Source organism: Cornus florida, unplaced genomic scaffold (assembly GCF_030987335.1).
Source record: "Cornus florida cultivar Cherokee Brave unplaced genomic scaffold, ASM3098733v1 CherokeeBrave_3.0.0_Hap2_Chr10, whole genome shotgun sequence".
Lineage (NCBI taxonomy): Eukaryota > Viridiplantae > Streptophyta > Magnoliopsida > Cornales > Cornaceae > Cornus > Cornus florida.
In genome coordinates this window covers 93,118,372-93,132,130 of record NW_026775580.1, presented here as the reverse complement: position 1 = coordinate 93,132,130, position 13,759 = coordinate 93,118,372, and the positions used below count along the sequence as shown (strand labels likewise).

The following is a 13,759-nucleotide window of genomic DNA, read 5'->3' as shown; positions in this document are numbered from 1 at the left end:
CCCAAAAAAAAAAAAATATAAAATCTCTTTCCAATTTATTGAAGTTCACACGCGCCGTATGCGCGTGACAGACGATCGTCCCTATGAACGAAGATTCTACACCATGTATATGATATTGGTCAGAAGGAATGAACCCGAGCCAAAGCTCTCTCTCTCTACATTTCTCCATGGATGACCTTCCTCCATCTCTAATTATCGAAATCCTGAGTCGACTCAATGATTCAGCCGACCTCGCTCGCTGCAGACTCGCTTCCAAAACCCTAAACGCCCTCTCTCGCGAGGTCCGATTCGTCAACCTTCAATGCTCCTTCGAACGCTACAGGAAATCGAGGTCACCGGCGACCAAATCTGTCATCACACCTTTCAAGACAATCTTCAAGAACTTGATTTCCAGTTCTAGAATCGTTGAGTCCGTTTCGGTCGGTGTTGATAAGCCACTTCGAGGGATTTCGTACGACGACGTAGAGGATGAGTCGGACGATCTGTATCTCACCGACGTGAATTTCGTGTCCCTGTGGCTGCCGAGATTGTCTGGGCAATTGAAGTCGATTTCGATTTCGGATTTTTGGATTCAGTCTTGCTGGAGACGATCAGAGGTCCTGTCGCTCATTTCTTTATGCTGTAAGTTATTCAGTTTCTCTCTCTAAAATTGATCTCTTTTTATTTAAAAATATTTGATTCCCGCTTCACATCATCATTGATTATTCAGTGTAACGTGTATGGTTGGAATCAAACAGTTCATTTGACAGTGCTCTGTGATCATTATTTTGAAAATTTGCTGTTAGCTGCTAGTGTTGAGGTTAACTTTGGCCGTCTGGCAAGCTCAAAATGTTAAATTTTAGACATTTTGTTTGTTTTGTTATGTTAATCTGTCATATAGAGCTAATATTTCGGACAAACATTCAAGAAAGTTTGTAATTTGGATTGAATAAGAAGAAATAATGATAAATAAATAAATAGGTTCTGCAATTGAATTTGGCTGCAGATTGTAGTAATTAGATGACACTTGGCTCAAATTGGACCAATTGAGATAGAAACAATATACTTCATTTTGACTTCGAAGTGGATATTCCCTTTCTGTATTTTTTTTTTTGGATTCAACGACTAACCACGGAACACAAATAAAAAGAGTGAATAGATTCATAGGTTCAATACCTTGTAATAGAGAACTCATGCAGATTGTAGCAATTAGATTTTTTTCTTTCTTTCTTACACGGGTCAAAGCAATCTATTAGAAATTCATGATTTGAATCTAATGCTTGTTACTTGCTTGAATTTCATGGCTTTGAAACTAATGAATATGCATTGGTTGAGGACACCATTAGCCACTTTCCCAAAATGATATGAGGAGTGTATTTCACTATTTAAATTTTGGATGGCTGGTATCATGTGGATACATGATTCATTTGCATTTAGAGTGGATGCCCTGATTATATTGATTGTAAATTTAGACATACATGATTTGGTAGTCTTTTTAGATGGCTTTTATTATCCAATTGAGAGTATTTAGATCATTTTTCTAGTTCATTTTACTTGCATCCGTCTTATTCCTTCAATAACTGAGTTCCGATTTGATCATGATTACTTTCAGAACAATTACTCTTTTATTTTGTGCAACTGAAACACATGAGATTCTGTTTTTCTGTCTTTTTTTTTTTTTTCCCTGATTGTGCAGGCCATAGTCTCATTGCACTAGAGTTGAAGAATGCTTGGCTCTCGGTGGACGACTTGAATCAAATGCCTATGCTTACAAGTTTGACACTCGAATACATACGACTGGATGATGAGGATCTAAGCAAGGTGAATGATTGTTTCCCTTCTCTGCAAGTTCTCAATTTAATAGGTGTTGGAGGACTCAAGGAACCTAAGATTCATCTTTTGCACCTCAAAACCTGTCAATGGACTGTGTCAAATGCTCCGCTTTCTCTGACCATAGTTGCACCCAACCTTGTCAAACTCAAACTTGAATGCGTGAAGCCAGGGTCACTTATCATCAGAACCCCATTGTTATCTGATTTCCATCTCTCTCTTGCAAAAGCAAGCAACTTTGAAATAAAAGAGTGTAATAATTTGAAATCCCTTCAGCTTGAGTCTAAAGATCTTTGCAGCCTAGTTGGAATGTTTTCATGTGGTAAAGCTATTAAGATTCTAACTTTGGACTCTCCAAACTGGGCTGAATCGCTGGAAATGACAAAGTTCAGCCTTGAGTCAGTATTTCATGTTTTTCCAAATTTGAGCTCCCTAACATTAGGCCCTGGTGCTTGGTCAAAAGGAGAGACTTGTTTTCTTGCGGGAGGTTCTGAAATTGGGAGTGCAATGAAGGGATTAAAAACAATTATTGCACGTGTAGTTGTACATGATATTGAGATGACACTGTCGTTTATTTTATATTTATTGGAGAAATGCACCAACTTGGCGGATATGGCATTGCTCATCCACCATGAAGTTGAAATTAATATATCAAGAGATCTCATCTTGAGTTGTATGGCTAATTGTCCAAGAGTAAGATGGAGATGGGGAACATGGAAAGAAGGGATGAAAGATGCTTGGATTTGTGATGGCATTTAATCTGGCAATCCAGTTGTCCGGAGTATAAAGTCAATCTGTGGCTTGCTTGCAGTAGTTTTGTGTCTTCTGACCAGCTTTGGCTTCTCGGTGTATGGTTCTCACCAGTTTCCGTTCATACGCCTATACCCTGGATGATCGTGGTCAAGTTTGCTTTTTCGACCAGCTACCAAAATCAGTTTATGGTTTGGCTCCAGCAACCTAACACCTGTCTTCCAGAATGAAATTAGAAAGCATCAAAATGGTTAATGAATGTGGTTGTGTGTGTGTGTGTGTGTGTGTGTATATATTCATAAGTGGAATGTGGTTGTATATTTGTATTATATGTAGTATATTCATAATTTTCTTTTATTGAGGTGTACATATAAATAATACTGTCATGAATGGAATGATATTTTCTTCTAGTTCTGAGATGAGATGTGAATTTTTCTCCTATTTCTTAATTATTTTTTGAAGCAAGCTTGTTACCCAATGATCCTTGTGCAAAAATTTGAATTAATATCTAAAATATACCACGCCGACACACTTCATGCAGCAGGGAAACAAATGCTGATGGTTGTGATGGTGTCCTCCCTCTTGAAGGCAACCGTTGTTGGGCACTCTGTGTTTCCTTTTGCTTTGCCGAATCTTTGTACTGGTTAACTCAGTACAATAGTTATGGTTCAAAATCATTAACTGGAACTAAATCAAGTTTTGGGCACTCTATTCAAAAGCCAGATACAAGAGTTTGCCTGGGCAGTGTTACCATGGAGAAAGTCCTCTAGAGGGCTGCAGCAAACTGAATTTTAATGCTGTTGTTAAACAAAGAAAAACATTTTCTACCCTAAATAAAAAGTCCAGCAAACTGAATTTTAAAGCTGTTGTTAAACAAAGAAAAACATTTTCTACCTTAAATAAAAAATCGAAAAGGACGTCATTAGGGGGCGTTCCGAGAATCGAACTCGGGACCTCTCGCACCCAAAGCGAGAATCATACCACTAGACCAAACGCCCTCAGATGTCAGATTCTCATTTTTATTAATTTTGATACGTCAGAATCGACGACGTCCGTACGCCCTAACTCCCGCCCCCTCTGAGCTCTGTGCTTTTGTGAGTCTATGTCTCTCTGATTTCGCCTCACAGTCGCACATTACACACTCACATTCATAGATGTATATATATATAAAATTATATGTCTTTGCCTCACAGTCGCACATTACACACTCACATTCCTAGATGTATATATATATATAATTATATGTCTTTGTGGGAATATACTTTCTTTTCTCGGCTGATATTGTATCTAATCTAACATCAATTTTTGTTCACATGACTGAAAAAAAAAAAACTATCTACCTTGATACTTTTATTTTTGTTTTTCACCTTTCCTAATACGTATTTTAATATGTCGCTATTATTTTGTATGTAACTAAAAGCTCTCGAAACTCTTGTTATAGGTCCAATGGCAACAGTTCCTGGGCCGTTGATTTGGGAAATTGTGAAGAAAAATAACTCCTTTTTGGTTAAAGAGTTAGGCAATGGGACGGCCAGTGTTCAGTCAAGCAAGAAGAGCAATAGGTAACAACCTCAACTCATACAAGCATTCTGGTGCACAGGATTATACATATATATATATATATATATATATATGTATGATGCTTTTGGTAAAATTGTAAAAGAATAGAAATATTAACTTATGGTTTTGTTTGTGGAATTCAGGATTAGCAAATCACAAAACGGTTATGATTCAACCTGGAGGAAATGATTCATCTGTGCTTCATAAGTCAGTGATGATGAAGGAATTCGGTTGGATGGCTAAGGATGTTGCCAATCAGGTATAAACTAACTCAAGTTATGGTATGTATTGTGGTTGTATTGTCTGGTTGTGTCTGTAATCTGTACGTATTGGGTATGGTTTGATAAGGAGAATTGGGGTTTTTCAAAATGATGCATTATTATAGAATTGGGGCTGTCATGAAAATTGTTCATAGAATGAATGTTGTTGAATAAGGATATTCAGTGAAATGAGTGGCTTTACTAGTGCTGTTGATGATACACTAGCAAAATAATGAATTTGTAGAATTTAGTGATGGTTTTGTAGAATAAAAGAAGAAGTGGTTGTTGGCTAAGATGACTTAATCACTTGTCAACAAAGACTAATCACTACCTGAACGCACACCACCTTTCCTCCCCTACCCGATATCCGACCCTTTAAGGAATTTAAGTCGACGATGGCATAAATATGATGGGAGTTCAAAAGAGACAGCTCACAAGTTTATGTGGTGAAATCTATGACTTACGGAGGTATGATCTTAACTGGAACTGTGGTCCATGAGGAGGTAAAATGGTGAGTCGGTGACATTTACCATTTTCCAAATGGCCGGAATGACTTTGTAGAGTCGGGGATCTGAGGTTCTATGTTGTGTTTAACCCCTCCAAGTAGAAGTTAGGTGCTTATTATACATTTCAGTGTGACTAAATTATATATGTTAATTCTAATGAGAATTTTATAATGTTGGTTGTGAGGTCAGTTGTACTTTCTGGTATAAATATGTTGGATGATCCAAAAACATGTTATGAACTTGATTGAATTAGTTTGTTTAGATAGATATTGGTTGGTTAGAAATAAAGAAATTAGAAATTGATGAGAAAGTATGGATTAGGTAGCAAAAAGCCATATTGAATCATTAAAAAGGTTTAATTATTTTTGTATTGTTGCATCGTGTTTAACAGCTGTAAGGACTTCGTGATCCATGGTTCAATGACTTGTACATGTTAGTGAAAAGCTGCAAAAACATATAGATTTAGGGAGTTGCTTAGGACTTTGTGACAGGTGAGAAATTAGGACAATTCTTTTCTCCAGTTGAGTTGAATTTCCAAGTGTTGGTTATACTTGTGATGTTTATAAGCCAACTCCTATCCCCCAAAGGATTGAAATTGAAGAAAATATGGACTTAAAAACTTGGCTAAACTGAAATTTGTTTAAGTTAAAAAGACCTAATGGAGTTTTCATCAATGCAGAGTCAATTCTATTACAAGTTTCATTTTTTTTTTCTTTTTTTTTTTTTTTTTTTACCATAAATCAGGTCCCACGGTGTTGGTTTGTTTTAGATCATATAAGCCATTAAGGTTAAAGGATCTTGAGTTGAATTTTTTGTTTCCATTGAATTGGAATCTCATGTCTTAGAAAGGAATATCATGGCTTTGTCATTTAAATTTCTTAAAGGAATATCATGGCATTGTCATTTAAATTTCAAGCAGATGTGGTATGCTTACTTTGTGATTAAATTTCAAGCAGATGTAGTATGCGCTTTTATAGTTAGTGTTTGTGAATGACTGAATGCAAAGGCATGATATCCCTTTCCTAAGCACCATATGGGTATGTTTCTCTGGGACTTTTTTTATCTTTGGAATATTGTGGATTCTTTCGTGAATACATAAAATTCTTTCTGTGATTAGATGATGTTCAATTCCTTGCTTTCCAATGAACTTGTGACATCTTTCATTCTTTCTTCTCTTTCCAAAATTGATTCAAATAAGTTCGAGGTCTTCCAATGCAGTGATGAGCAAGAAGATCCCTTTTGCATGGGATCTTCAATGAAATACTGAATCCAGTATCATTTTAGGCTTAATTAGTTGTCGCCTACTTAGTTATGTTAATTATACTTAAGATCCTTAGCTAGGGAATATGTGTATATATATAAGGCTATATCTTTGCTCTCTTCTATTCTCTTGTTCCCATCACCTATCTTCTCATGACTTCTATTTCTAAATGGTTGACTCGCCATTATTCCAGGTCGCAGATAACTCCTACAGGCATGATTTGAAAAATGCAGCCCTTGCAAGTCAAATGAAAGGATTACACAATGTTCGTTATTGTCTGTTGCAGTGAGCTTAGTGGAGTCGAGTATGGTAAACCGGCAACAACAACGTGTTGGCAATAACAGATTTAATGTTCGGGAGTGAGATATTGGGGGAACTAATTCCGGCCTAATGATTATGATTAGCAGGACAGAACAGACTGACACTACTACTAGCTCAACTACCCTCCTAATGGACTCCGCGTTAACGGCTTTATCATTCCCTCTGTATGTATTGATCCTTAAATGAAGGTAAGGATAGGATGTTGGTTTGTTCACACAGTCAGCGTGATTGGGGGTTTTGCAAGGTAGTTAGTTTGGTCATCAAACAGGCATGATTCAACTGCTGCAAACCACTTAGTCTGTTCATCGAGCGAAATTTTTTATGGAAAGTGAAAGGGAAATTTTTTTATGGAAGGTGAAAGGGAAATAAAGTGATGGGAAAGAAAATAAAATAAAATAAAATTTTCATTGTACAATTCGTTTGATGGATATTTACTATTTTGTTAGTTTGCATAGTATGAAAATGAAAATAAAATTATTCTACTTATCAAAAATACTCTTATAATTTTAAATAGTAAAAAATAAATAAATTTATGTTAAATGAATATTATTTATACTTAATTATTTATTAAATATGGAATAGAATAATATGTGGAATCATAATACAATTTTTTGCATTCTCCTCCCTCTATATATATATTCACTTGTTCCTCTATGGACTTGAATTCTCGATATTTATTTATTTATTTATTTTTTATTGTAAGAAAAATAAGCTTTTGGTAGAGTGGACTATCAAAGTTCAAACATTTGTTTTCTTATTTATTATTTATTTGTAAATGATATAATATATCTAATTACAAAGATTAAAAGTCATGACCGATTATGTAGACTGTTTAAGAATTATTAATTATTTATTTTACGATAATGTTTGATGTTAAGTATGAAACGAATTGTGTTAACATAATGTAGATTAATTTTCACCGAACACTCTTGTTATCAACAAATAGTTATATATATATAATAATAATAATTACTCTTCATCATTATCAATTATAGAAAAAAAATATCTTACTTATTTCAGGCCTTTTGAAAAAAAATACAATAATTCAATTATGAAAGAAAAAAATAAATTAATTTTAGATGCACACATAAAAATACAAACAATTAAATTATTAATATATGATTATATAAACAAGGAATTTACAAAAGAAAGAAACTCTACTTTTTAATGAAATCTTGTAATTAAGTGAAGATCGAAGAACAGAGACAATAACATGGGAATAATAAGAAAGTAATATATAAAGTGCACAACTTTTGTAAGAAAGTAAATTTTTATATGTTTTATGCACTAAATTTTTTTTAGATGCGGGAATTTTACTTTTAAATTAGATGCGATAATTTTACTTTTTTCAAAACTTTCACTTTCCCTCTAAACCAAACTTTCAAAAAAATTATATATATATATATATATATATTTCTTTTCCTTTCTCATTACTTGACAACCAAACGGACTAGAATTCATTCAGAAAGAGTTTAGGTTGGTTAGGTTAGTTGAACTCAGTGGTGTTCCTTGTGGTTAATTTTGTTGTGGGATTTTAAACTCTTGATGATTAATATTTTAAAATATAAGTAATTGTGACCGTCAATTTTTTTAAACCAGAGCTTAATTTTGTTGATTAATATTTTAAAATATAAGTAATTGTGACCGTCAATTTTTTTAAACCAGAGCTTAATTTTGTTGATTAATATTTTAAAATATAAGTAAGTGAGACCGTCAATTTTTTATATTTTCTTTTTCTTTTGATGATGATTGATGAGTAAGGATGTGCAACACACGCGCTAGGGATGAGACTCACTACTGAGTAAAGGAGTAATAAGGGACTGAGTTGGCATGCGTACTATATAGATACACACACACTTACACACAGTTTGCACCTTATATTTATTTCCCGCCTCTCACATTTCCCGCTCCGACGAAACCCTAACAGCCCAAAAATGGGGACGAAGCATCAATCTTCCGATCCGATTACCGACGCCAAGAAGCGAAGGCGTGTCGGATTCGCCAAAATCGGTGAGACAATCTCGTCGTTCTGCTTTAATTTCACCCAAAATTTTCTTCGTCTTCATCACAGTTTATTTATTTCTCTAAGCAATTTTTTTTTTTTCTTCTTCATATGTAGCTCGCTTTCTCTCATTTTTTTTTCGTGTTTAATTTTTACCTTGCAGATACAGGAATCGAAGCGAATGAGTGCATCAAGATTTATCTAGGTATGATTTTTTGTCTATTATATGTAAATATCAGATTTTTGCAATACTTAGCAACTGAGGTGTGAAAAGTTGTAATCATTTGGGTTTAGGTTTGTTAAACTTAGGGCTAATGACCCTAGTTGTTGGGTTTGTACTATGGTTAGTAATGAGCATGAGATGCAGAGCCCGGGTTTAAGAATACCCACAGCTCCGTTCAATTTGCAGTGTGTTTGAACCCTTTGTTAAAATTTACCTTTTAATTTGTAGATTGTGTTATCCATCCAGAATTTCACTCTTATAGATCTAGCCATTTTATATTTACTTATAAATTAAGAGCTTAGGTATTTAATTTGTATATTGTAGAACATAGCTATTGTATTAAGTGAAGCTATGCATCTTTATCTGGCTCGTGCAAGTTGAATAAAAGAAGGTTGATTTTTCACTTCTGACTCTGGCTTGGTTCTTATTGAACCAAACATCTTTCATGGATGACTCTATCAATGAACGTGTCTAAATAATGTATTTGCTTTCTTTCTGGTTTGTTTTTAAATTTCACATATTTTTTTTTTATATATCATTGTTTTCATTTGTGTTCTGCTGACTGCTGAGCCTAATTTTCCATGGTCAATCATTCGATTTCTAATCTTTTAGTTTCTAGCAAAGAGGAAGTGGATGCTCCCGACAGTTTCTGTGTCGAACCAATTGACCTGAATCACTTTTTTGAAGAAGATGGGAAGATTTATGGTTATCAAGGATTGAAGGTATTATGCATTCAATTCAAATCAGATATGAATTATTACTTGTGTAGATTATTTGATGCTTTAAGAACCATCTCTTCCAAATTTTATTTCTGTCTTTGTGGGATTGGTCAGTGAAAAATTGTTTTCCCGTGAACATGTTCTCCATATTGTGCCAAAAGAAGTCCTTTCCGTTCATAACATAGATTCAATTGTTATCTTGCCATTGATTAGTTAAGATGACTAACATGATTATAATATACCAGAAAAAAATATATTACGTAAATAACATCTGAACTTCTGATACACATTCAAGAAGACACCTTTTTGCTTGATCTTGTCTATGGCCTATATCTAATGTAAATGGACTTAAATTTATCTTTCCTTCTTCCTTCCCTTTTGTATTGTTTACAACTTCACATCATTATATGATATTAAATCTCATAAAAGAAGTAATGATATAATGTAGAAGAGACATGAATTTGTTATATTACACCTTTAGCTCTTTTCCTTTTTGAAAAATATATATTTGACTTATAATAACAAAGATGAGGCTTTTATCCTCATAAGGCCTTAAAATCACTTAGTCTCTAACATGATAATGTTTCTGCTATTGGATTGCCCCAATATGGCTCACCTGCATTTCTTGCTAGGCATGGTAGTATTGACATTTAGATACATATCCCGTTATTATATATTATCTACAATCCGTTTGAACTTTAAAGAGTATGTTGTATCACCAATAAATGCAGATCACCATCTGGGTTAGCAGCATATCATTTCATGCTTATGCTGATGTTACATTTGAGAGCACATCTGATGTAAGTACATTCATCTTTGTCCTAGTAGCAGCCTAAGAGGGTTTACATATATTTTTCAGTTATGCATTCTTTTTGGTTTTTTAAAATCAGATGCGAAAATGATGTATTTTTTGCTTTGTGTATTCTGATTGATCTTTAATGGCTGCTATCATTTAACTATTACAAGGGAGGCAAAGGGATCACAAATCTGAAATCGGCTCTTCAGGTATTCATTGATCAGCCTTTTTGAATTACCTTCTTCATCTCTAACTTCTGTATTTGTGGTACACTGATCATTTAGTTGATTCTATCAGAATATATTTGCTGAGAATCTTGTTGAGACAAAAGATGACTTCCTTCAAACTTTTTCAACCGAGTGTCATTATGTTAAGTATGTTCCATATACGAATTAAAATCTCACTCTTATGCTTTCTTATTCTCCTTTCCTTTTTCCCTTTAAAAAAATGGTACTTTCTTGACTTGCTTTGTTTTTGGTTTCTGTTTTGTCTATTCACAGATCCATCGTCTCTAATGGGGAGATATTGCAACAAAAAGCCTCCAATGGTTACAATGACGATTCTAATGTTCATTTAAAAGCAGAGGCTTCTGATGTTGAGGTTCTTTTTCAGACATTTATTTTTTTTAAGAATGAGAGTGAGCATGATGGTTCTTGGCTTGCATTTCATGGATTAGGCTAAATAGTGCCCACCTTGTTGCCAAAAATTAGCCAAATTTTTTACCCTTTAGATTGTTTTGGCTGCTAATCTAGAGCATTAGTAGAATAGTTCTTCTAAGCTGACCTTTTCCCTGATTCCATTATGTCAAGTTGTCAATCAGCACACATTGAACTTGACACTCTGGAGCAGTACAACTTTCTCTACCTTTTTTTGCCTTAAATTGTTGAGTTGCCTGCTTGTAAGTGGTCATCACATCAAACTGCTTCACTGTATCATTGAGTTCTGCCATCATTTGTTGAAAGGGGAAACAAATGCCCCACCTTTTTTTCCTTGTTTTGTTCTTCTTTGGGAGTGTTTTCTGTACTGCAGCACGTAGCTCTCATTGGTAAGTGGCAACCGTTGAGTGACTGTGGATGAATAATTTTAGAGGGGCCACACTGAGATTGGTTTACCTTTTGGATCCTTCACTGTTATTGTACATGTTCCCTCTCTTCTATTATTGGAAAGAATCAAATAGTTAAAGATGTTTGAGGAAGCCAATTTTTGTTATTTTTGTCCCCTCTATTTAATTATTTTAAAGATCCAAATGAAAAGCCATTAAGTTTGAGAATCTTTCTTATGTATAATGTATTTTTCTGATTATTAGAATCTCTTTGGTGATGAGTTGTTCTTTCCTTCTCCATATTGTCCCTCTGTGTGCATTTCTGAGAAGTATACGTTTTTGGAATTAAGCGCCAGTGCTTTTCTTCCTGCGTTCAGGTTGTTCGGGTTGTAGGCAGCATGCATGTTGGACACCTTTACAGTCGATTGGTACCTTTTGCACTTCTTCTTGTAGATGGTAATTCTTCAACTGTTTTTGCTTGCGAAATCATTTTATTTGCATACCTGTTTGGCAAATAAAGGGCTTGTTTGGATATCCTTTGCATTTGAATGGCCACATTTTTTGTTATTTAATGCGGCATTTCATCTTGATTGGGTCTATTCAGAAAGATGGACTTCACTATATTTCTTTCGATTCTGTTGCTTTTAGGTTTCCGTAGAATCTTGTAGAAATTCTTGACATCATCTCTAGTGATCCATTCGAGATAAAATGCATATGTGAAAAGTGAATGGGGACAGTTAACTTTAAGGGGACATCCAAACAGGCCATAGAAGTACAACTTCAGTTCCTAACTAGTGGTGCTGAAACAGGTAGTAATCCTATAGATATTACTGATCCAAGATGGGAGATCTATCTTTTGGTTCAGAAGAAAATTGATCAGCAGGGGGACAATCAGCTTAGATTGCTTGGTTTTGCAGCTGTATATCGTTTTTACCTTTACCCTGACGGTCTACGCCTGCGACTTAGTCAGGTTCAATCTTCTCTACATTGAAACTTATATGACAAATTGAAAACGGAAAAAAAAAGTTTTGGTGTTCTATGTAGATGCGTCTTGTGAATATTTATTATTGCCTATTCTGGTGTGTTTCTTTGCTGTTTATAGCTTTTGATTAGCTTTTGTTGATGGCAGATACTTGTACTTCCTCCTTACCAACACAGGGGTCATGGCCGTTGCTTTATAGAGGTGCTTAATACTGTTGCTATTCGTGAAAATGTTTATGACTTGACCGTTGAAGAGCCTTCGGACTCCTTACAACACGTGCGGACCTGTATTGATGTGCTACGCCTGCATGCTTTTTACCCAATTCAGGATGCACTTAATTCAGTAATCCTACGTCTGAAGCAAGAAAATCTGTCAAAGAAAAGCCAACCTTGCCATTTTGTTCCACCTGTGAGTGCTATTGAAGATGTCAGGAAAAGTTTAAAAATCAACAGGAAACAGTTTTTACAGTGTTGGGAAGTGCTCATCTATGTCAGCCTTGATCCCATTGACAAATACATGGAGACTTACAGGACAATCATTTCAGATCGTATAAAGGCTGATGTCATAGGGAAAGAGACTGGCCCTGCTGGGAAGCGAGTGATTGAAGTCCCGACCAGTTATGATCAGGAAATGTCATTTGTCTTGTTCAAGTCCCAGAACGGCGAAGCTAGTAGCATTGAGATGGATGAAAATCAAATTAGTCCAGAAGAACAGCTACAGCAACTAGTTGATATGAGGATGAAGGAAATAAAGTTGATAGTTCAGAAGGTATCTCTGCGCTGATCACGAAGTCTTGGGAGCCAGTCGACTGCCCTCTGCTTTATGTGGTGTGCATCGATCTGCCAAAAGATTTTAACTGTGTGACTGTGTCGTCCTGGTGATACAATGGAATTGTGATGAGGCTTAAACGAGTTGTTTGTGCACTTCCAGGGTGAGCTTAATTTGCTACTATGTTATTGAGATTAGCTTCAAACTCCATAATCTATGTAAGCTGAAACTTGAATCCTTTTATGATTATATCCTTTTAGTAGGCGGATGTTACTATTGCTATATATGAGGAGAAGCACCCTACCCTGTTGGAATGAGCCTTTGAATTTTTAATTATTTGACCATTTGGTTCTCTCTCTCTCTCTATATATATGTGTGTGTGTGTGTGTGTGTGGGACTTGACTGAAGTTAGAATCTACTACTGGGTTAGTTTTGTTTAGATCTTGTAATTTCATGTAGTTCCCTTACTAAGAAGTGTTGCTCTTGCTTTCATGAATTATATATTGTATAATAATCAGTAGATAAACCTTCGTTTAAAAAAGTTTAGAAGTTGCAATAATTATTGTGATATATATATATGTATACGTCTTTCGAATGTCAATGTAATAGTTTGATGCAACTTTTCCCCTGAATGTCTTGATTTCTGGGATCTGGGCAGACTGTGTGTGGTAAGTTTGAAAGCAAAAACCCTTAGTAAGTTGATTTCAGATGTTTTTAATAGCGTAAATGATAGGTTTGTTTTTAGTTTATCAAAATTAAA

General features: G+C 34.9%; 3 protein-coding genes and 1 non-coding gene across 4 annotated transcripts; 3 read left to right on the top strand and 1 right to left on the bottom strand.

Annotated features, from left to right (window-relative positions):
- The first annotated feature begins 104 nt into the window (after positions 1 to 104).
- LOC132275891 (F-box/LRR-repeat protein At4g29420) lies at positions 105 to 2,969 on the top strand. Its single transcript, XM_059777077.1, has 2 exons — positions 105 to 621; positions 1,676 to 2,969. The coding sequence occupies exons 1-2, from the start codon at positions 129 to 131 to the stop codon at positions 2,566 to 2,568; spliced, it is 1,386 nt and encodes a 461-aa protein (XP_059633060.1). The 5' UTR covers positions 105 to 128; the 3' UTR covers positions 2,569 to 2,969.
- A 516-nt stretch (positions 2,970 to 3,485) lies between these two features.
- TRNAP-UGG (transfer RNA proline (anticodon UGG)) lies at positions 3,486 to 3,557 on the bottom strand. The gene has a single exon. It is a non-coding gene; the product is annotated as a tRNA-Pro (tRNA).
- A 446-nt stretch (positions 3,558 to 4,003) lies between these two features.
- LOC132279109 (large ribosomal subunit protein eL28y-like) lies at positions 4,004 to 6,894 on the top strand. The gene is made up of 3 exons (XM_059781036.1): positions 4,004 to 4,121; positions 4,263 to 4,378; positions 6,340 to 6,894. Exons 1-3 carry the CDS (start codon positions 4,082 to 4,084, stop codon positions 6,433 to 6,435), a joined length of 252 nt encoding a protein of 83 aa, XP_059637019.1. The 5' UTR covers positions 4,004 to 4,081; the 3' UTR covers positions 6,436 to 6,894.
- A 1,436-nt stretch (positions 6,895 to 8,330) lies between these two features.
- Positions 8,331 to 13,353, top strand: LOC132275890 (histone acetyltransferase type B catalytic subunit). Its single transcript, XM_059777076.1, has 10 exons — positions 8,331 to 8,477; positions 8,633 to 8,674; positions 9,305 to 9,414; positions 10,143 to 10,211; positions 10,378 to 10,416; positions 10,505 to 10,581; positions 10,708 to 10,807; positions 11,627 to 11,705; positions 12,059 to 12,219; positions 12,379 to 13,353. Exons 1-10 carry the CDS (start codon positions 8,402 to 8,404, stop codon positions 13,012 to 13,014), a joined length of 1,389 nt encoding a protein of 462 aa, XP_059633059.1. The 5' UTR covers positions 8,331 to 8,401; the 3' UTR covers positions 13,015 to 13,353.
- The last annotated feature ends 406 nt before the right edge of the window (positions 13,354 to 13,759 follow it).